The sequence below is a fragment of the Pituophis catenifer genome, unplaced genomic scaffold (assembly GCF_029215685.1).
Source record: "Pituophis catenifer annectens isolate HBS135680 unplaced genomic scaffold, rPitCat1.0.hap2 SCAF_3, whole genome shotgun sequence".
Taxonomy (NCBI): domain Eukaryota; kingdom Metazoa; phylum Chordata; class Lepidosauria; order Squamata; family Colubridae; genus Pituophis; species Pituophis catenifer.
The window spans coordinates 25,652,429-25,677,379 of record NW_027256883.1 but is presented as its reverse complement, the minus strand read 5'-3'; the positions used below and the strand labels follow the sequence as shown (position 1 = coordinate 25,677,379).

General features: G+C 38.8%; 1 protein-coding gene across 1 annotated transcript in view; it reads right to left on the bottom strand.

Annotated features, from left to right (window-relative positions):
• Window positions 1-2,924: 2,924 nt before the first annotated feature.
• Window positions 2,925-24,951, bottom strand: part of NCALD (neurocalcin delta) — a 52,314-nt gene continuing 30,287 nt past the window's right edge. The window contains exons 2-4 of the mRNA XM_070942078.1: window positions 9,810-10,206; window positions 5,064-5,169; window positions 2,925-3,022 (exon numbers count right to left, since the gene is read on the bottom strand). Coding sequence (XP_070798179.1) covers window positions 2,925-3,022; window positions 5,064-5,169; window positions 9,810-10,187 — 582 coding nt within the window. The 5' untranslated portion in view covers window positions 10,188-10,206. The remainder of the gene's footprint in view (window positions 3,023-5,063; window positions 5,170-9,809; window positions 10,207-24,951) is intronic.

The following is a 24,951-nucleotide window of genomic DNA, read 5'->3' as shown; positions in this document are numbered from 1 at the left end:
CCACTCCAGAATTTGAAATGCAGTCACATCAATCTCCTCCTTGGGTGCCAAGTGCTTACAGTAAATAATGCAATTTCTTTGAACCCTTTTCCATTCGAACTTGAGCAAAACTACATGTTACAAAGCAAATGCTGCTATTATGTAAGAAAGGGAATTGCAACACCACAGCAATGTTAACCCCTTCCAATTATCCATTACAATATTTCCTTTCTGCTCTTTTTGTGCCAATGGGGCTCTAAAATCATTGATGATGGAGGAAATTGCCTTGGCAAGATATTTGAAGAGGAAAACCTGGCTGGTGCCTGAATGGTTAAATATATAGATGTCTTCCCTGCCAGCTGATTCTCCTTTTTGCATGTACTTCCAGATCTCTAATTCTTCCCTGGAACAATGCCCTGTTTCCCATTTCTATTGTTTTTCTAAAAGCCAAGCTTCAAGACTGAAGCTAAAGAGGGAAATGGCTTTGGCGTGGCAAAAGATCGTGTATAACCATGTCTTTCCTGCCTGCTTTATTTCTACTCTGCAAATCTATCTTAGCAAAGTTACATGCTTAGAAAATATGTTTTCAATTATATTGGAACTACCGATTCTCCTCAACTAAGTACAAACAAAATAAGTCTCTGTAACATGCAGGTACAATATTCTATTATCACCAAATCCTCTCATTTTCCTGAAGTTCTTCAAAGCTAGAGGCCTTTCAGATTAAAAAAAGTGCCTTCATTCTCCTCTAACAGCATAAATTAGTCTCAATATTTAACTCAGTTTTCTTCAGCTCAAGTTCTCAACGTGCACAATGACTCTTCCTGATTCAAGATGCTAAATGATAAACAAGATAATGATAAATAAAATATAATTCTCCTCTGCCTTTTCTCTAAATGAATCTCTATTTAAAGATAAGGAATTTCATTTGTAGAAATCTGGTTGGTTTTTTTAAAATAGCGGAAATATTAATATAATCTGTACAAACCCATTATTTTCTATAATTTTACAAATAGTATGGCATCTCTAAAGGGTACAGGCATAGGCTAGTGTTAGTTATTTCTTATCATTAATTCTGTTATAGTTCACAGCTTTGCAGACAAAACATTAATTGTGTATTACTTAAATTTAGCTCCATGGTGCCATTGGTCCCTTTGTTGCAACATTCAGACTGGAGGATTGAAATCACCATCATTTAGAAAAGGGATTTCATACCTCATATACTAATCACTAAGGATTTCTTAGAATGAATGCACATATTTAATTTACCATCTTGGCTTCTCTATTGGAAAATAAGATTTGCATTGATTTCTTCAACAGTAGTAGTGCTTCTGTTGCTGTTATGGTCCATTGAAATAACCCTGATTCCTGATGACTACAGAGATAAGTTTTGGCAACATTTTAAGAAGTAGCCTGCCAATGCTTTCTTTCTAAGTGTGAGAGAGATTGGTCCAGAGTCAGCCAGCTGGTTTCCATGTCTAAGGCAGAACTATCTAGTATCTCGGCTTCTAATCTAGCAGTTTAGCTACTAGACCAAACTGGCTCTTCATGTACTTCTCACAGCTACGAATTTAACCCTAAGTCCTAGCATAAGCTATTTTTCAATACCTTTAAGGAAAATGTGTAGCGAATAATACAGCCTGTGTCTAATCTCATATGGTAACAGAAATTTGTACATAAGGTATCTTAACCCCAGATCTCATGTAAACATTAGCACACTCTCCCTGGCAAATGTATTAAGCCCCCCAAGATCACTGGCCTCTTTATTCACTAGAATGACATTTTTTAAAAATCTTGTTTGGCATTCCCCAATACTGGAAGGTACATGGTAGCTATTGGGGACAAGACACTCATTAAATGGAATGTAGCACCATCTGGATCTAGCCAAGTCCCCAATCTTTACTGCCAGTGAAGATGGCAGGTACTCCCCAATGGCATACCTAACCAAACTTGAAGTACCTAACTAATGTAGAGTTTTTACTCTGGATTGATGTCCCTCAGCTGTCTTTGAAAGCCAATACAGTAAGATTTCCTATCCAGAGAGATGATGTCTCTGTGCTACTGGACACACAAAAACAACAGAGCATATACTTGTCCTCTGCCTCTTTTGCAAAGACATTCATATTAGCATTATCTCTCCACTATTGCATACATATCCGGAGTGCACAATACTATTTTACCCCTTCCTGCTGCTTTCAGATGCTAACCTTGCTGTAACATATATTGTCAGGTTCTGTGCACCACTGCTGAACATCCATCAGATGTTCCATAAACTAATAATAAGGAGCATTTAGTTTATTATACAAGAATGCTCTTTACTATGGTAGATTGAGTTTGCCACACGCTGTCCTTCATGCTCCCTACACCCATTTAATGCTTCTACCCCTCCTGTTAAGATTTCTTTAAATCTTCTGTTTTTATATATACTTTGTTTTATAGTTTTTGGGGTTTTTTTTACAATTACTTTATATATGTTCTATGCTTTTTAATTGACTGTATTCCATCCTCCTTATGCTGGTCTTTGACCGTAATAAAGATTTGATTGATTGATGGCAATTATTGGCTGACTTCAGTCTTCTCCACATGTGCCTCAGATCTTGAGTTTTGGAACCAGCTTGGAATTGGCAAACTAGACAAGACTTAAGGCAATTAACCCAATTAGGAAGTAAGTCCTATTCATACTCAGTGGCACACAGGCCACAAATAATTACAATTTGAAAAAGGACACTGTTGTGACAGTTGCACTCTCTGTAATCCGGGATGCATTTTAGAGAGACTGTAAGCACAACATCTTCATGGCTGGCCACGAGGAAAGCAGATAATGCCACAAAAGAAGGCAAAGGTAGCCTTAAAAAGGCAACACCCATGAATGTTGTTCTGGTGAAGAGATATATGAGACAAAAGAAACAAACCAGAAAGACACAAAATAATAACAAACATCAGTTTTAAAACTGTCCAGCACTGCTGGGATCACATTGAAGGAGACGGACAATAGATGGGTCGCTTTTGGCTCCTCGAATGAACTCTTCCAGAGAAAGTTTTCCTAGAAAATAAACAGAGATGTTGGTTTGGGTTTTCAAAATAAATATGAATCATCACTACTTATTATTAGGTTCAGAGAGTATGCTAGGCCATAAATTATGGTTAAAAAATCAGGGGTACCATCAACATGTTGGAAATGCAACCACCACAAAGGCACCTATTACCATATGTGGTGGACTTGCCCAATGGCGAAACAATATTGGCAAAGGATCAAAATACAAATAGAGGAAATAACACACCAAAAGATAGAACTAAGACCAGAAAGCTTCCTACTAGGCATAGTAAATGGACACTACGAAAAAGAAACAACATATTTAATTATACATATGATAACAGCAGCAAGAATACTATACGCGCAACACTGGAAGAGTAGTGATATACCAACACCAGATAAAGTAATCAATAAAATTATGGAATGTGCGGAATTAGATAGACTCACAAAGAAATTACAAAATAGGGAAGAACATGACTTTTACTTAGTATTGGAAAAGTGGTATAGTTGGTTGAAAGATAGGAAAGAGATGAAGCAATAGGAAGTAAACAAAATGACCAAATATAGTATGATGGAAACAAAGAACAGAAATAGGTCAACAAAGATCAATAGTAGATAGACAAAAGGGAATGACCAAATAAGGAAGAGTCAAAATACAAAGAGAAATGTATATTACAGTTGCGACAAACTGGACATGTATTGAAATGGGTGTTTATATGTTTTTGTTTTGTACGTTTCATTGTTCTGTGTAGTTTGTACTTATAAATAAAAATTGAAAAAAAAAATCAGGGGTACCTTGGTACTCAACTGCTTTGAAACTCATCAAATTTGGTACTCAACATATTTTGATGGGAAAACTTTGTCCCGGGACTCATCATTTGTTTGGTATGCAATGCAAAAGTTAGAACTTGTCAGTGTCGGCTGTATTGTGACTCACTACATTATTCCTTATGGAAAAATTTGGTACTCATCGTGCCTCCCAGAACCAATTAATGATGAGTACCGAGGTACCACTATACTTTGTGCTCCCAACATGCTAATCCAAAACAAAACATAATATAATTCATGCAACATATTGTCATAATTTATTTGAGATTTGGTTTAATCCCTGTGATTTGTAAACTACATTTTATGGTTTAATATGCAATGCAAATTTAGCCAGTATATACAAGCAAATATAACCCTATAAATGTTTTCCTTAAAAATAACATCTTGATCTGAAGCATCATGATTGCCTCTATATATAAAATTTCTGCAGCGTTGAATCTGTTACTGAATTAGTCAAGGAGGCAACCACAACTTTTTCCACCCATTTTCCCACCTGATCTTTTGTACTGTATCTCTTACCCTGCATTGTTTAGCACAGGGGTCCCTTATCTGAGTAATGGGTTGAGCTGCAAGACAGCAACCTAACAAGAAGCAGCATTTGGCTTGCCAAAACTTTTTCACAGTAACATTAGCCATCATTCTTTCACAGAGGTTTATTGCTGGATCTATGAATCAGTGGCATACTCCTACTCAGGGGTGAAATCCAGCAGATTCTGACAGGTTCTGGAGAACTGGTAGCAGAAATTTTGAGTAGTTTGGAGAACCGGCAAATACCACCTCTGGCTGGCCCCAGAGTGGGGTAGGAATGGAGATTTTGCAATATCCTTCCCTTGCAACGCCCACCAACCCCCCCCCCCCGAGTTGTAAGTTGTGCTCCTGAGGTTCGCCTCAGTCTGTAAGGGGCATGACAATGTCTGGTGTTTGCAGTAAGACTTTTCTCTCTCTCCCCCCCCCCCCCCACATGGTGGTTCTGAGCTGAGCATGCTGGAGCTGACAGTATCCTTCCCCTGGAGTGGGGTGGGAATGGAGATTTTGCAGTATCCTTCCTCTACCACGCCACCAAGCCACACCACGCCCACCAAGCCACACCCACAGAACCGGTAGTAAAAAAATTTAGATTTCACCACTGCTGCTACTTATTCAAGTCTGCTCTTCAAAAGGCATCGAGAGATCAGAAACAACAGAAGCAAGTTAAAAGGAAGCTAATCCAAAGATAATTTACCGTCTCTGTTGGTATCCATCTGGCGAAAGATTTTCTCAGTTCTTTTCTCTGGTGTTGATTCATCTTCTGGCATCTTCATAACTGAAGAAACCATCTTGTAGATTGCCTAAAAAATGGAATATGAAAAGGAAGGGTCTAGAATTGCATAATTTCAGAATCTTCAATGTGCATTGGCGGACCTATCCCAGGTAGCTTTCAGGAGTTTATGTAACTAAAGCTGCCTCTTCTTTACTGGACTTTACAGATATAATACACAATTCTCATTATCCCCAAAGACACATTGAGATGAAGACATAATGATTATCAACGGGGGTTATTAACAAAATGATATTTTGCTAGCGAAATTTCATTGCAGTTTAAGGGTGGATGCTTCCTTATGGTTTGTTTAGATTCTACAATTATAAGGGAAGATTTGGTTTTTCCGAAAACTGTAATAACAAATAGTCTTAGTTTGCAGCAGAAGCATCATTTGGTTAAGTCACCTAAATGTTATCCCTGTATTATGATCACTAGGACAACCTCACTCCAGCTCAAGCAAGTTAAAGCATGGGCAAAAAACTGAACTGAACAGGATCCACAATGCAGTCAATACCTTCCTGTGGGGCACTTAGAGAAACAATTCTAATTCCAGGTATTCAGAATTAAATTCTACTGAAAATTTTGTTCCATATAAATAAGCATACAATTATAGCCTTAAATCGATTTTCACACCAGCACACAGAGATCTTGGTTTCCCAGGACTTCTAGTCCCTTTGTTTTCAATTACCCATCACACCTCTACACTTTATGCTATACTTTTTTGTATGTGAAAAGACCAGGCGTGGGCTTCAAAAACTTTAACAAGGGGTTCTCTGCCCGGTTGCTAGGTGGGCATGCCTAGTCGGCCTCCTGCACCACGGCGGCGGGGTGTGTGTGTTTGCCCTGTCCGGGATCCAGAGGCTTTCCTCGAGCCTCTGGGAGAGCAAAAATAGCCTCCCCAGGCTCTGGAGGCCTTCTGGAGGCTGGAAATGGGCCGTTTCTGGCCTTCCCGAACTTCCGGTAGGTCCATTTTTCGCCCTCCCTGAGCCTCCGTGCGCGCCCTGCACTTACCTGCAGCCAAAACAGGCCACGTGGGGACTCTGGGAGGGGAAGGGTGGGAGGGGCCAGCCAGGAGTGGGATTTGGGGGTTCTCCAAACTGCACAGAATCTTAGTTAGAAGTTTTCCAGAACCCCTGCGAATCCCCAGCAACCCACCCCTGGAAAAGACTTACTGGAACCGCTTCTTGTCCCATCCCTATTGGTTATGCCAAAACACTTGTTGCAATAACTAATAAAGAAAATGCTGAATGAGCAAGTAAGTGCTCATTATTTACAGCATTAATTACTGAACAGTGGGGGTAAAAGTTAATGACCAATCCAATACGTACTCTAATTGTATATTTCTTGTAAATAATGTTTTTGTGTTTATTTACCATAAATATTCAGTATATTGTACATTTAAAATAAAGTGGGGGGATAAAGCATCCTTAAAAATATTACTGTACAACTAAAAAACACTAACAGGAAAAAAAATCTAACCTGAAAAAAAAATTAGAATGATGATTATTTTATTTAAAGAAGTACAGTAATTCCGTACCATTTCTTGAAAATAACTCCTACTGAACACTAGATGATTTATGTGATGCAGATATTCATAAAGTTGAATTGCAAGTATAATAAATGTGTACCTTCCTAAGCATACCTTAAGGAAACCCTATTCCCTCCCATGAAGAAGGAAGTCCACTTAAATATTCTCTGAAATGTGTTCAAAGGATACGGACATGTGGTTGAACCTTAGAATATATATTAACCATGAAATCTTAGACATCTCCATTGAGAATTAGTCTTGGGTTTCAGTTTTACTTATTTTACTTATTAAACATTAGGCTAACAAATGGTATCTGATTGTCTATATTGCAACTGCAGCAAGAATATGTCTTGCCCAAAATTGGAAGGGTAAAGACCTACCGTCTGAAGATATGATTTTAGGGAAAATTATGGAATGTGCAGAAGCCGATAGGCTAACAAAAATTTTAAGAGATCAAAAAGATTCTGCATATTTCCAATGTTGGGACCTATGGTATGTTTGGTTAAATAATAGAACAAAAAGAGGACAATGTTAGCTTAGTTTTTACCTCTCTTTTGTATATAGTATTTGGACTGAATGTAATGTATTGTGTAAGGTTCTCACCGTGATCTGTTTATTGATAAACTTTCTGTTTGTATTTTTTTAAAGAAATAAAATTTATTTAAAAAAAAAAGAGAGAGAATTAGTCTTGGTAATTATAGATATTCTCAGTTAATTCAATACAGTACTATAACCCTATATTACGTGTGTATATCCTGTTTCCCCAAAAATAAGACATCCCCTGATAATAAGCCCAATCGGGCTTTTGAGCGCATGCACTAAAATAAGCCTTCCCCCGAAAATAAGCCCTCCCTGAAAATATTTAAACGCAGAGCTGGAAATCAAGTAAGACGGCAAGAGGAGCCCCATCTTGCTCCATGCGCCCCAAAATAATAAGACCTCCCCGAAAATAAGGCCAAGCGCTTATTTCGGGGTTCACAAAAAATATAAGACAGGGTCTTATTTTTGGGGAAACACAGTATTAGTTTCTCCGATATTGGACATCTAAATAAATGTTTATTTTTTATTTTTTTATTTACCAGTTTTTATTTTTAAATTCAACTGCTACTCAGTGAAGACAAATTAATAATAAAGTATAAATGAAAAATAGTAAATATCATTTGTTTTAATGTCTTACATAATTGAACAGCTCTGCAACAATCCGTATGACCACTTGATGGCAGGAAAGTGACACAGAAAATGTTTCGCCCTCTAGCAGTCATACAGATTTTTGCAACAAGCATTTATTGTAGCCCTAATTGACTCACTAGGGGAAAATTGAATATTGAGCAGAAATAGCATCAGGAAAGAAGATGCCTACAGATCACAGGAAAAATGCTAATACAGAGAATAGCCTTAGTATATGCTAAAGTAGCCTTTAATGCTTTTCCAGATGTAAGCGGATTTTTCTCCACTGCAATGTGCCACACTATATCTACGTTTATCTATATTTAACCCAGAAGAAATTCAAATTACTTCCTGATAGACTGATCTAAATTGTCCTTTCCCTTCCCTTCTTTCACCTTGCCATTATTGTGAGCAATTACAACAAATACTATGGGAATGACACAAGTTGCCAAAAATAATAAAATTCAACATTAAACTTGGGAACTCTAATTTGAAATCAAATTGGCAGGTAACAAAGGTAACCTTAACAACAGCCCTTCATTAAAAACATGAATTTCAGAAACCTAATTAAAATAGGCTATTTATAGAACTACAAAAAATAGTTGCTATATAAGCTAAAATAGATCTCTAAGAAAATCTTTCTGACATCTGACATTTTTTATTCCTCCCAGAAACAAATTGGAAACTCAACAGCTTGTGCCACAACTTCGCTGGCCCACGTCTCATTTGAGATTGTATTAATGGTCACCAGGGATTCCTCTGGCCTCAATTCCACAGAAGGGACATGAAATAACATCAGTTTAGCATGCCACCTGAGGTAGATGAAACGTTTATACTAAAACTTTATCTTAAATACTCTGGGGTGGTGAAATCCACTGGTTATTGTTTAAACCAGGGGTCTCCAACCTTGGCAACTTTAAGCCTGGAGGACTTCAACTCCGAGATTTCCCAGCCAGCAAAGCTGGGAAATCTGGGAGTTGAAGACCTCCAGGCTTAAAGTTGCCAAGGTTGGAGACCCCTGGTTTAAATGGTGGAAGCAACAGCACAAAGAACACTTCAAAATAGCCAAAAGGAGACAGGTGTCAGCTCAAGGAGCAGAACAACTTTAAAGGTGATGAAAGGTAAGAATGCAGCACTAGTAGAGAAATGAGGGAAGGAAAATTCACCCCTCTGTATGACAAAAGGATTACGGGGACAATGTTATCTATCAAGTTTTTATTCCAACAAGAATAATGAGGATTTCCAAAGCTCACTCCAAGAGTATTGAAATTGTAGATCAGAGCATCGGGTTGGGAAAGGTGATCTTCACAACATGGTAAGTTAGGCTGAAGGTCTTCCACTGATTCCTGATTTGAACCTTGTCACTTCAAGTACTAATCCAAGGTTAGCTGCTACAACATATTGGTTTTTCACTGGCTTGGCTATAATCATTCATACTGCACATACCCACACTAGCCAAATAAGGAATCAAAATTCTGTAATACATAGTAGACCATCCCGAGAATAGAATTTTTTAATTGCCTTGATTTTCTAATTGCCTTGGTTACTGTAGATCTCATTTTACTTTACTTTTTTAGAGCTGACAGCCACTGTTTTTTGGTCACACAGGGAGGGATTACAGTTGACAGAATAACATAATTTACCAATCAAAATATGGAACAATTAGATAAAACAGAATTTACACTGAGAATCCAATTTCTTATTTAATGGTCTTCAGAAGGAGACACATCTGAATATCTTGGCAGAGATAAGATTTTTCTTTCTACTCTAGCCAGTGAATTAATATTATATTACATTTTTATAATGAAGAGAACATGGTAATTCAAGAACGGTGACAAATTTACGTATTCATTGTTTGCGGAGGGAGGGAGGGAGGGAGGGAGGGAGGGAGGGAGGGAAGGAAGGAAGGAAGGAAGGAAGGAAGGAAGGAAGGAAGGAAGGAAGGAAGGAAGATTCTTATAAGTGATACATACCTGGACTATTTCTAACATTTCTGCTTTGCTGATGTATCCATTTCCGTCCAGGTCATACATACTGAATGCCCACTTCAGCTTTTGCTCCAGTTTCCCTCGGGACGTTACACTCAAAGCTATGATAAATTCTCTGAAATCTATTGTTCCATCGCCGTTTGCATCAAATGTACGGAACACATGTTCAGCAAATTTAGAAGCGTCCCCATAAGGAAAAAAATTCCCATAGATTTTCTTAAATTCCTCCATGGACAAATGTCCACTTGGACAGTCTCTGAGAAAGCCTTTGTACCATTCCTGGATCTCATGTTCAGTAAAGTCTGTGCTTTCTAGCAAATCTTGCATCACTTCTGGGCGTAACTTGCTGTTCTGTTTTCCCATGGTGGTATCAGGATTTTATCTAAAGAAGGGAGGGGTAAAAAAGCAGTTTATTCTTTTGCTTACAAAACCAAGGGATGATGAACAGCGTGGGCCTTAGACAACCTTTTAAAAGGCTGATTCTCTTGGTGATGATTAACATTTTCATCTGAAAACCAGAAGAAACCTCAGCATGCAAATGAGAAGTACCAGATTTTGACTTGTTTACGTGAATACCATTTTATGTTTTGTAAGACAGTATGGAGAGAGATCCCTGCTCTTATGTGAATCTGGGAGGAGACATGAGAGACTGAAGAAGGTTATAGCTAGACATGATCTAATAAGCCAATGCAAAGCCCTACAGGAGGAGGCCTGCTTGGAACTCAACTAATTTGATTAGTAACGTCATAGAGACAACATTTCTGTGTTTAATACACATTATTGTAAGTATTAGTGATTCTTTTCTAATTGTTTGTCAGGTTTCTGTGACTATTATATCATAAATTTGTGAAAGTATACACAGCACTTTTTAGGTAAAAATAAAAGATAGAGAATGTGATTAAGGATTCAGTGCAGTATGAATTGTTCATGCTCCTTTATATTCCTTAATGACCAGCTATCAAATACAGTTAGTCATTTTAAAGTGATCTAGGTAAGATTCTTCCATTTTTTTTAAAAAAAGAAAAAAGTCAATAAAACACACATTTATAAAACTGAAAATTCTTTTCCCCTGAAAGTTATTAAAAATGTATCCCAAACATAATACTAATGTCCACATTTATAATTAAGTTATGAAGGTTAGATTTCATTACCAGAACTTTGCTATAGACATAATGAATCTAAGAAATTAAAATCATGCCATATATCTATTAAGCAACATTTTAAAAAACAACATTTCAACAATAAATTCAGCAATTTCATTAGCTTTCTCAATAGTTCTCCTCAAGGGAGCACATGAAGAAAAAGATTCTCAACTTTTTGAATAATGAATGATTCTTAGAATTATCTCGGGAGCTACAACTGCAATTTCTACACAGGGAAATGGTGGTAAACAAGACTATATTTTGATGGATGGTCACTTAGTTACCGGTATATGACTTAGTTCAAATACAGACATTTTCCCTTTTCTCTGAGACTTTAACCATGATGCTACATTAGTTCTTACAGGTATTTGGCCTTCTTAATGTAGGGTTGATTTTTTTTCCCTCTTCCATTCAATCTTGTCCAATTCTCATAGACTGCCTGGACAAATCCCTACAATTTTCTTGGCAATGTTTCTCAGAAGGGGTTTGCTGTTGCCTCCTTCCTAGAGCTGAGAGAAACTGACTGGCTAAATGTCAACTAGTTGACTTTGTGTTTAAGGCATGAGTAGAACTCATGGCTTCCCAATCCTCAGGTATGCTTTAATAAGGGTTTAATAGTAATGTTCCACAGGCTGTTGTAACCTAGGCCCAAGTAGTTATTACCAGACACAATCAGTCCTAAACAAACATATTTTATTAGAACAGCTGAGAATTACTTCATTCTCAGTTTAGTCCAGATTAATTCCAAAACAAGTCCTTCAGAAAAAGTCCTTCAACCTTATCACAAACCTGTCTTCTTTGGCATCGTGCCAAAGGCTTTTCTTGGCAAAGCCCCATGAAGTTCAGAAACAAGAAACAAATGTAGCAACTTTGCTTTCCTACAAAGAACCGAAGCTGCTCTTTTAAGCCTTCTGGGAGGGGCCAATCATCTCCTGGCCTTACTCCCAAATTGTCCTTTTTGCTTTAGCTGCTCTTGACTTCTGGCAGCTCTTCACATGCGTGCACTAGGAACAGGCTCCTCCTGTTCCTCTGCATCTCTACTGTCCACCTCTGGAGGCTCCAGAGTCTGCGCATCGCTCCCAGATGACCCTACCGCTCCGCCTCTCACGCAGAGCCCTCGTCCGGCCTTCCCCTAACTCCAGGACTGGCTCATTGTTCTCCCCAGCCTCCTCACTGTCTGACTCCGCTGCCAGTTCCGCAGGCTGCTGGTGGACCACAACACAGGCTAAGACTAAATATGAACTCCCAGTAAGCTGCAGTAATTGTTATATCTTTTGCAGCATCTTAATGGCTTTTCCAACTTGGGCTTCCCTCTAGCACCAATGTATTGGCTTCCCTCTAGCACCAATATATTGGCCCAGCCACCACAGCCACACAGATCAACATATATGGATGGTGCCAAATAGAAGTGCTGTGGAAGGATTTTTTATTATTCAGTGTGTGCCCAATGCTCACACCTAAGACATCCATGTTCCCTCAATCTCTACTTGTTTGTGTATAAGTCAATAGATTTAGTCACTAAACTGCTTAACTATCTTCCTGAATACTATTCTATCGTGACATATATTTTCCTTGAGTTGCAATCTTTGTTTAATCAGTGAATGGCATTTGATTCACAAACAATGTCTCCATAAAGTGTAACATTCTCAAAGATGCTGATAATGGTATTATAGCATTACCAAAGCAAGATCCAGGGTAAAGCAATTAGAATATCAGCCAGTTTGTTTGGCGTTCACGGGGCTTAATCACCCTTTTAAAATCTTGCCAGATAGGGGTACAAACAGAATTATGTATGTCCTAATTGTATTCCTTATCAGTTATAAAGCAATTCTTTGTTAATGGTCAAATGTGTTCTTCTTCAATCTTTGTAACATATATAAGAATTTTGCTGACAGTCTCTGGCATTCTTATGGCAGGAGACCAGCGATTCACTCTTAACTGGCTAGTTTTAATAAAACAACTATTGGATCCCTTCCAATTGTTGGCGTGTTCTTAGATAAGTTTTTTTCCAGGATGTTGCCTTACCTGTTCTTTTTGTTATCCTTCTGTGATTGGTCTCTTATTCAAGTAACTTCCAACTGGAAGAGAGTGTTTTACTTCTCCTAATAGGTAACATGACGTGTACGTGCAGCTATCCAAACAGAACCTGCAAAGGGCTAATAATCAAATATCCCAGTTGCCAAAAAAAGGGAACCAAAACAAGGAAACATTTTTTCAGCTAACTATCCTAACTATAAAGGTCAGATGACATAAAGCTAAATAGCAAATCAAAGGGTATAAGTGATCTTTATGGCCAACAAAACATAAAACAAACCAAAATCCATAATTATATCAGCATCTCTGGTAAAGAAAATTCAACCAGGAAGAAAGCCACAATTACATAGGCTTCACAAAGTTTTGGGAGGTAGTTAAATGCGCGCACACACACACACACACACACACACACTGATCATGTTCCAGTGAAATGAATGAAGCATCTGGAGCATAAGGAATGACAGACCTGAAATGCAGAAATAGTCATAATAGAGAAATGGATTGGGAAGCTGGCAGAGCTTGTAGAAATGATTAAATTGACTTGTTTGATTAAGGAAGGAACAACAGTTATTAAAGACTGGAAACCCTTTATGGCCTTTTTGTTGAAAATGGATAAATATAAATGGGTGGTTTGGAAATTTATTGATTTAAAAGGTTTGTTTAAGGGAAAAAGAGAACCATGATGTGTAACTTAGTAGAGTGGAGATGGTAATTATTATGTTTGTAACGGCTGGAAAGATTGGTAGTTACTTCTCTAGGTACCCTTCTTTTTCTTTGTCTTTTGTTATCTTTCACTTTTTCTTTTGTTCTTTTATATTTCTTTTTCATGTTTTTCCTTTTATGTTCTGTAGTTTTTTTAATCTCATGTAAAAATTTCTTTATATTAAAAAAACACTCCAGGTCAGAAACATTTTTAAGGAACAAAAAGTTTGCATACACAATTTTGAGTGCAAAATATACTTAACTATAATAAAATAATAAAAAATGCATTTAGATATTTTCTTAGCCAAGACACAATTTTTAAAGTATTTAATCCTAAAATAAACGCTAGTAGGAGAGGGGAAGAGTGAACTGACAACGCATTACTGCAAAACGATCCTCTAAATAAGGAGCAAGTACTAAATTGAAAGTGTATCCTTCAGAAAAGGGCTGTTATCTTCCGATTTGAACATGATTCCATACAGTAAATTAAGTCTGGATTACCTAAAAATGCTTAAGAAAGGAACCTCAATTCATGGATTGGATGGGATTAAAGGAGGAGGAGGCAACATTTCAGCAGCTGGGTTGCAACTTGGCCTCCTCTTTTTTCCAGATAGACATTTATTTGTGTTTGATTGTATATTACAACATTTCTAGGCTGCTCTAACCTTTCTCAATTCAGAGTGGTTTACAAAAAATGACGTAACATCCCTAGAAGAGGTAGGACTAAATTTTTCCAGTCTTTTTCTATGTACTGAGGGATTAGGGTAGAAATGGAGGCAGGATGACCTGTGGGTCCACCCACTCCTTTCCCTACTCTTAAATCTTCCCAAACAGCCTAAAAAGTCCCACCAACAAAATCCAGTGATTTTGCCATCAAATTTCATAGGTACAATCTGGCCATGCTGGGGGTCCAGGAACGGGTATCAATGTGTTTTAACTTATATAGGACCAGTTTTCTGAATTCAAAACATAGCCCAGCTTTCCCTGACCTGGAGCCCTTTAATGATGCTGGAACTATAATTCTCTGTCACTTTACTTTACTAGCAGTGTCAATATGAGTGCTGTCAGTGTGTGTACATGCACACATAAATATTTGGGAGATGCCTTCTATGCAGCTGTGCAACCCTTACAAAGAACATAGTTATTTTAACACTCTGCAAAGAGCTGTACCACTTGTATTAATGTACTTAGCACAGCATTATTTCAAATACTTTGCAGAGCCCTGCTAGAGAACGTATAGTTTCAACTGCATTTGTTTTTTAATATTTAATTAGCTTCAGCTGCTTAATGATACATGTTTGAACTATTTAACTGTTTTCCTTTTTTCTCCCAATAGCTTAGATCAGGGGTGTCAAACTCGATTTCATTAAGGGCTGCATCAGGGTTGTGTTTGACCTCGGGGGGGGATGTCAGAATGGGCGTGGCCAGGGTGGGCGTGGCCAGCTCAACATCAATCGTGTCGGGGGCACCTGTAGGAGCTGAGCGCTCTGTCAGCAAAAGTGGGCTCCCGAGCTCCGTTTTCGGCTGTGACAGCTTCCTACAACCCTCTGCCAGCGAAAATGGAGCTCCGGAGGCTCTCAAGAGTTCTGTTTTCACTGGTAGAGGTACTGTGGGCCAGTCCGTCGCTGTTTCCAGGGCAGCCCCACAGGCCAGATCTAAGCACCCCATGGGCCAGATGTGGCTCCCGGGCCTTGAGTTTGACACTCCTGGATTAGATGTTCAGTGATGCTCTTGATCATTCATGCCAACTAACCTTGACTGGGTTCAGCTTTTTAACGCATATCTTAGATAAATATTCCTTATGTACTAGGAAATCTCCATGTTGAAGTCAGGAATCTGTCTTTGACAATTAACACCATGAAACAATTCAAAAGGATTTGTAAATGAATTCATAGTAGATTATCCTTTCAGCCTTCCAGGTTCCTTCATTTCTGTCATTTGGTAGATCATACACTAAGGGATAGGAGTACCTTCTCCAGCTGCTCTCTTCTCTTTCACAGAGCAAAAGCATATTGAACACCTGAGACAGGAAGTCCCAAGAGACACAATTCACAAATGCAACAGTATACCCAATTCAACATCCAACAAATAACTCAATTCAGTGATCCAGGAATGTTACTGGAGTTACCAAGCCAGGAATTTATGTATTTCAGGTAAATACTTATAACATTTACAAAAGCAAGAGCCCGTAACACTTTGGAACTCTCTGATTTAAACATGTTATTTTTATCTTGCCTTTATTATACTAATAAAGCTGCTCGATTCCTAGTGACAGACATTCCCCTGCTGTACTTGGCAAACTCAAAGAATATGTTTTGCAATAGCAACTGAAAACAACGTGATTTTTGCAAATGGCACAAGGAATGGAGATAACATTTGGGAGCCCAATATCTGATGAATACCAATTTTATGAAAAATATCAATCAATCAGGGTGGGTTCTACTTACCTTTACTACCGGTTTGCAACAGGATTGCATACGTAGATCGCCGATAACGACATCTGGGGCAGTGGGTGGGGCCTCCTGCAGGTTTTACTACTGGTTCTTGCGAACCAGTCCGAACCAGGGGCAACCCACTACTGCAATCAATGCATTCAGGGCCAGTGCAATGCAGTGCGTAAATTCTGCACCATAGAAGGGCACTGACACTAGTTGCAAGTATAAAAAAAATGAGCTCTCCTGCGCGAGCTGCACTGGCTCCCGGTAGTCTTCCAGGTGCGCTTCAAGGTTTTGGTTACCACCTTTAGAGTGCTCCATGGCTTAGGACCTGGTTATCTACGGGACTACCTACTACCACCAATAGCCTCCCACCGGCCGGTACGCTCTCATAGAGAGGGACTCCTCCGGGTGCCGTCGGCCAAACAATGTCGACTGGCGGCCCCAGGGCCTTCTCTGTGGTGGCACCTACTATCTTGAATGAGCTTCCCCCGGAGATACAGAGGATCCCGGATCTGCGCACCTTCCGACGCGCTCTCAAGACCTTTTTATTCCATCAGGCGGGCCTGGCCTAATCTTTTCCCTTTTTCTTTTTAATATGAAAATTTTAATCTGTTTTTAAATGATTGGGGTGTTTTAAATCTGTCTGGGCCAAATTGTTTAATTCGGTTTTATTCTGTTTTAAATTTTGTATTTATGTATTTTATTGTTTGGCTCTTCACCGCCCTGAGTCCTTCGGGAGTAGGACGGTATATAAATCAAATAAAGATAAAGATAAAGATATGCAATATCAGCAACAGACTTGCATAGGCACCCTTCAGCTGTTGAGACTGGTGATAGAACTTATAATCAGGATCCAGCAGACCCTTACATAATTAAAATTATACACAATAAGCTACATTAAAAATGGTTTGGGAGACATTAAGTAGAATTCTGCAGAAGGGTGCCTTGTATGCCTGAAGTAAATCTGCCTGCATTATAAAGATTTATTCCTGAAGATTTGCATTATTATTCATGATGCTATTAAAACAATATAAGCACCTTTCGCAGAAGATGTTCTGACAAAGCATGAAACCTCAAAGCTTCTTAGAAAACAATCAGTTATTACACAATGTGTGTAATGACAGTGATTAGCTATAGCTTTGTCGAATAAATTTTTACTTTCCCTGAGCCCTAGTTGAGCATTCTTCCTCACAGAATTTCAATCCTATGAAGAGAGTCTCCAACAACCATATATATGTAGGTAACAAGCCTTTTTTAGAACTCACATTCTCCTGGTTTCTAGCCTGGTGCCTTTACCACTAGACTAAACTGGCTCTCCATATAGTTGACAAGTCTTCTGTTATCTAAATAGCCCAATGAATAGAAGTCTGCCCTGACAGATTTCCTTCAAATTAGATGGAAGTGTGGGAAGCCCAGGAGGCTCGAAAATCTACAGGTAGTCCTCAGTTTACTACCATCATCAAAAACTACTTGAAGTTACAATAGCATGGAAAAGAGTGACTTACAACCACTGCAGCATTTTGGTCACCACACTATAAAAAGATGTAGAGACTCTAGAAAGAGTGCAGAAAAGAGCAACCAAGATGATTAGGGACTGGAGATTAAAACATACAGGAACTGGACATGGCTAGTCTAGTGAAGAGAAGGACCAGGGGAGACATGAGAGCAGTGTTCAAATATTTGAGGGGCTGCCACAGAGAGGAGGGGGGGTCAAGCTATTCTCCAAAGCACCTGAAGGCCAGACAAGGAATAATGGATGGAAACTGAACAAGGAGAGGTTCAATCTGGAAATAAAGAGAAATTTTCTGACAGTGAGAGCAATCAAACAATGGAACAGTTTGCCTTCAGAAGTGGTGGGAGTTTCATCACTGGAAGCTTTCAAGAAGAGACTGGACTGCCATCTGTCAAAAATGGTGTAGGTCTGCTTGGGGGTGGGTGGGTTGGAATAGATGATTTACAAGGTCCCTTCCAACTCTGTTAATTTGTAATTACATGATAAAAATGTGGATGCTTGGCAGCTAGGATGTATTTAGGACAATTGCAGTGTCTGGGACAGTGGTGGGATTCAAATTTTTTTACTACCGGTTCTATGGGCATGGCTTGGTGGATGTGGTGTGGCTTGGGGGGGGGCATGGCTTGGGTGTGGCAGGGGAAGGATACTGTAAAATCTCCATTCCCACCCCACTCCAGGGAAAGGTTATTGCAAAATCCTCATTCCCTCCCAATCAGCTGGGACTCCGGAGAAAGAGAATAGATGGGGGCGGGGCCAGTCAGAGGTGGTATTTACCGGTTCTCCGAACTACTCAAAATTTCTGCTACCAGTTCTCCAGAACTGATCAGAACCTGCTGAATACCACCTCTGGTCTGAGGTCATTTGATCACCATTTGCAATCTTCCAAGACAGCTCTTTAAAGCAAAGTCCATGAAGGAAGCCACATTGACTTAACTACAGTGATTTGTTTAAGAAAACTACAGCAAATATGGTCATAAAATCAAGTATAAGTCATTTAACAATCACCTTACTTAGCAAAAGAAATTCTGATTCCAATTGTGGTTGTAAGTTGAGGACTACCTATAAAGAACAAGATATTCACAGGCCAGATACCACTCAACCACTGCATGAGTTTTAAACGACCACATTCCAGCATGGAATTTCTCCTCATCTGAATACAAACGTAAACCCTCTTTCATTGAAAAAAAAAAAGAAACAGAAAAAATTCAGGCATGACCTGTACCCAAGACTTCTGATCATCTATTTATACATATGTTTTGATAGTTTTATGCTGTCCAATAACCAAATGTCTTTGGATACTTTATGTAAAAATATTTCAAATTCAATATAAATTAAAAAAGTACAACACTGTCTGAAAATACACAATAAACATAAAACAATACAAATTCCAAAAAGTCTTTTAACGTTTTAAAAAAATCAAAATCCATGGAAGTAGCAATCTATTTTCTTCAGAATTTGGTCCTTGCCAAACCAGGACACAGTTATATCTATTTTCCAAATGTCGTATCTCACACTTTTATTAATAAAAGTGCAACAAATGCCACACAAAATTATTCAGGTTATCATAAATATATGTATAAATAAACCCATTCTGAAATTTAAAATAGGGCTTTTAAGAACACGTCCTGCTAATAAATTACAGCATGGAAAGAAATATCAAGTTTCTTAAAGTATTCCAGAAATGTTAGCAAGTAAAACAGTTAGATCATCTAAAGAACTAAGATTTTAAGCTGAGTAAAAATATACATGACCTCACGCCCAACTACTCTGTTTTCTACGTTTAATGTAAGGACATTGAAATTATTACCTGCTCAAAGTATATTCAATGAATACCTTTCTCCACACATCATTCTCCAGATTATGCTTGTTAATGTCAAATGTCAAAGGTATAAACAGAAGTAATTGCAGACTGCTATTTTTTATGAGTTTCTAGTTGTTTATGGAATTTAAAGATCAAAAGAGAAGGCTCTGTTCTCTAGATTTATTCTGGCATAGATGTTCTACAGCTGCTGCATCTTGTCTTCAACTTCCCTTTATCTTTTCTCTGTAGTGGCTCAGCAGGTGGCTAGAGTAGAGATGTGAGGGGAGACAGGAAGAAGCAAAAATGTCCTCATCAGAAAGTCGGTGTCTTCCAAGACCTTCTTGTCAATGGTTTGAGACTTCACTTCATATTTCACTATTGCTTCAGATGGTAGTCGTGAGTCCCCATCAATGGTCCCTATCACCACAATTTCATCATTATTGCACATGCCAGGAGATAACTGCCATGATTTAGCCAAAGTTAAGCACTTGAAATCTCTGTGTTTGTAATATGACAACCATAATAAGCTGGTACACGTGAAATCAATGCGTCCCAAACTACTAAATTTAGAGTGGAAGAATTATTTATTTACATATTTCTGTAACACTATTCATAATTATCAGAGAACTGGGTAAAATCCAAACACCAAAGGTCAACTTTTCCAAGCTAGCATTCTTTAGATGGGTTGGATTTCTACTCACAGAAGTACCAGCTCATCTGAGTAGAAAATCTGGAAGCTAAGATCCAAGCCTATCTATGAGTGGCATAGTCTTCTTTACTTTGAGCTCTCACACAAGAGCGATAGATCTTAGGTCATGTCTTCATATTAGAGGTTCCAGGACTAGACCCCTTAAAGTGTGGAGTTTTTCAATATATATTTCTGAGATTTTTTTTTATGACTTCTGACTACTAGGAATAAGTGTATGACAGCTGTGTGTAATTGATGTGATCCTTCTTACTGGGATGAGACTAGCTGTATACTGCCTCCTTGGGGTTAGTAATTATAAAGTCAAGGAAGCTCCAACTCAGTATTCCTCAACCTTGGCAACTTTATGTTGGATGGACTTCAACTCCCAGAAGTGCTATGTAAGTCTAAGTGCTATTGCCAGAAAAAGCAAGTCTTGATTGGTTGAAGGTTCTTTATGACCTTGGAGACCAGGGATGTCAAACTCGATTTCATTGAGGGGCGCATCAGGGTTGTGTTTACCTCGGGGGGCCAGGGTGGGCGTGGCCAGTTCAACATCACTTGTTTCAGGGGCGCCTGCGATGGTCTGAATGCTTTGCCAGTGAAAATGGGCTCCCGAGCTCACCTCCTGAGGGTTTGGGCAACCCTCTGCCTGCGGCCCTTCCAAGCTCAGTTTTCACTGGCAGAGACACAATGGGCCTTTGCTGTTTCCAGGGTGGTCCCGTGGGCCAGATCTAAGCATCCCGCGGGCTGGATCCAGCCCCTGGGCCTTGAGTCTGATGCCCCTGTTGTAGACCATCTAGTCTTCACACCTTAGTTGCACTTCTTGCTGTAGGACACCTGCTGCCATCACCAGCGAACACCCCACTTGGGGTCCTAACCCGAAGAGAGCTAGGCCTCTCACAACCTATGGTGATTAGAAGATAAAACTAAAAAACAATATAATTTTTACAATGAGAATCTCCTAGATATATAGCTTAGAAGCAAGTAACCAGAGATTTTAGCCCTTCATATCTCCCTTGGGAAATAAACCAATAACACTAGAGATAATAAAATCAAATTTAAGAAATGCTCCAAGCAGACTAAAAGACGAAGTTATGAATGTTTTTTCTTGTAGACTGAAGTAGATGCAAGTTAATATACTGAATATTACAAACAAAATTAATATCTTCTTCTCAAGCCCAAAGAATAAAAAGCAAAGCCGAGACAGATGCTCAATTTTTCTAATTCATATAGACTTTAAAAAACAAAAGAAAATAAGGTTGGCTTAGGATAACGCATAGACAAAAGGAAGAACTGAACATGATTTCATTCCTAGACTTTTACTATCGTCTCTACAGAAACTAGCAATTTTCCAAAGGGGAGGGGGTTCTGTTTCATTTGTCTGATTTCTTCCAGTTTTGGGGGTAAATATTACTAATCAGATCCTGTTAAGACATTGAACCCCACTCTTGTGCGGTTTGCTTCTCCAAGTTTTTCCCATTTCAACTACAGGTAGTCCTCAAGTTATGGCAGGAATTTCTATCGCTAAGCAATGGGTTTGTAAAGCACATCACATGACCGCGTTGCTTAGCAACTGCAATCCCTGCAGTCCCTATTGCAATCATTAAGCGAGGACTGTGGGTCATTAAGCGAGCACCTCAACACAATTTCCTGCTGACTTCCAATTACTGAAGTCAGTGCCTTTATCAACTACCCTGTCTTTGGCACTTGGCTAAACCCACGCCATCCATTTCAGTAGGAGTTTTTAGCCTGCAATCATCTCCTCCCCACAAAACTCCAGTTTCCAAGACTCCTTCCTGGAATGTCACGCCTGTTGGAAAATTGAAACCTTTATTCTTCATTCCAGCTGACTTCCTGGAATATAGAAAACATTCATAATAATCCACTTCAAACGAGAAAAAATGTTTATACCTCCGCATTCTTTTCCACATATATCACTTTCTCCAATGGGGAACTCCGGATAAACTGGCTCTTAACTCCCATTCTGGCTGGGGATTATAGGAGGAAAATACCTATTTGGGAAAGTCTTACTTAAGGTCATTAGGCTTCAGAAAAGCCATCTAAAGATAAATAATCTAATTAAAGACATATGGAGAATATATACATATATAAAAAGAGATTCTATATTCCTGGAAGAATACTTACATGTCAGAATTTAAAGCCTAGTTAACAAAATTTATACATTCTCAACTTTTGAACTAGCTTTTTATAGAAGAAAAGGGCAGTCTAGATATGATTCCATGCAGTCAAGAGTAAAAAGTGAGTTACAGTGATATTACAAAGATGTAACTACTATCTTGGAGAAAAGTGGAATAATTCAAAGGGTTTCTTTTCCTTTTTCTGTTTTTTACACCAATGCTAACATTCTAATTTTATTTTGTTTTTATGTATAGTTACATTTGAATTATATTCACACGTTACTAAAATTCTCCTTTATAATTTTTTTAAAAATGGTATCGTTTTTAAATTAAAGACGGAGATTAACTAAAGAAGGTACTGCAGCACCATTTTATTGGAGTGTAAAATAGGTCCAGTTAACTGTTAAAGAGACTCCCATACTATAATGAACACAGCCTTTTGAAAATGAAAATACTGTATCTAAATCCACTTAAATAAAACCACTTTGCAGAAAAATCCACACATCCTGCTATAAATTAAATCCTAGGGTTATTGTTAAGGGGCATTAATTATTTACTATTAAGTTGTTGGCTGTTGTTTCCTTGTGCTGCCAAGCCCTTTTCTCCTAACTACTTGATAAGCTGGTGGTAAATAAGCATTCCTGTTGACTGACAAGGGGCACACTTCCCAGGCTTCAATCACTTCCCTGGCTGTTTTTGTGCTTGCTCATCCAACAATCTTAGTAGCTGCAAAATTGAATGTATGTCTTTGTTCATTGCACTATAACGCTACCAATGAGTTCGGGTCTCCTTGTCTGACCACTTGCTTGTATTCTTGCAATCTGGTGGTTAGCATCTTCCCTGTCTGTCCTATATAGTCATGGGACAATCCATGCAGAAGATCAGGTATATTACATTGGAAGTATCTCCCATCTCCAAGCGATCTTTACAATGCAAAATTTGTTCTCGTTCTGTATTAACTTTCAGGATGGTAGTCAAAATATTGCCCATATTCAGAATGAAAGTTCATTGTGTAATTATGGCCATGAACTATCTTTTACCAAATATCGATCACTGGATTATCTCATTGGACAACTCCTCACTAAGGAACTCAGCGAGTATACATAATACTCCTTCCTCCTATTTTCCCCATAGCAGAAGAGATTTTTTAAAAATTACACTGCAAGATTTGAACAATTATATTAATCTAACCTTACAATAAAAATAGAGCTGGTATTTCTGGACATGTTTCTTATCTGGACTACCTTACAAAGCTGGTATTAATGTTGCAAGTCTCAAAGTACATCTCTTCCCACTCACTTTTACAGTCCAAGAAACTAAAGAGCTTCCCTTTTGCCCCATTTTTTCTATGGACTCAACTGCCTCTTATCTGACTGTTGTCTAGTCCAGGGGTCCCCAACCCAAGGGGCAGGGCCTATTACCGGGCTGGGACCTGTTCGAAATTGGGTCACAGGAGAAATGGGCAAGCGCTTGTGCATGAACTCCACTCGTGCAAGTGGAGGATGCCTCAGTTCACATGTGAAGCACTGTTCACATGAATGGTGCTTCACATGAGAGTGCCCTCTGCTCATGCGAGCTGAACTTTGCGCATGAGCTCAAGCGCCCTCTGCTCGAGCAAGTAGAACCACTAAACTGGAAAGGTTGGGGACCACTGGTCTAGTCTGTGGTTTTTCCTCCTGTCTCCCAAGGTCACATATCATTACAATGACCAAATTTTTCAAGTCTATCCCAGAGATGGTATTCAGCAGGTTCTGACCAGTTCTGGAGAACCGGTAGCAGAAATTTTGAGTAGTTCGGAGAATCGGTAAATACTGGTCCCTCCCCCATCTATTCTCTGCCTCCCGAGTCCCAGCTGATCGGGAGGAAATGGGAATTTTGCAGTAACCTTCCCCTGAGGTGGGGTGGGAATGGAGATCTTACAGTAAGCTTCCGCTGCCATGCCCACCAAGCCACGCCCACCAAGCCATGCCACACCCACCAAGCCACGCCCACAGAACCGGTATTAAATTATTTTGAATCCCACCACTGGTCTATCCATGCCACAGGTGGGCAACTATGACACTTTTACGACCTGTGGACTTTACCTTCCAGAATTCCTCCCAGAATTCTATCAATAATGGCCCAAATTAGGAGCATTGATGGGAAAGTAATAAAAAGGCAAGATGGCGGCCCCACTCCTTTCATATGACCCTGCCATGCCATGCATCTAAAAAGGGTCAGGCTTTGATCGAACAGTAGCAGCTGCCGTCTTGACTCTTTTGATTTCCCAACTGCAGACGCCTCTGATGTAAGTGGAATACTTGCTTTTGTTTTTAAATTCATAATAAAAGATCCCAGTCTCCATTTCTCAGAGGAATATTTGTCTTTTCATTTTTCTTTTCAGGGCAGGTATTAAGTAGATGCATATTTTTTGAGTCCTTTGAGGGTGTTCTGAAATCCCTCCATAAGAATCTGTGGGTTTGAATTAATCATCTGCCAATATAGAAATTAATAAACAAGTAAATACATACTTTCAAATGAAACTATTTTATAATGCCATCTGTACATCTAATGGACTGAGTAAGAATAACATAATTATACATCTGCTCTTTTACTCTTATTAATGTCTATAAAAAAAAGCACAATATGGTGAAGGTTGCAGTCATGGCAACCACAAACTAGCCTAAGCAAT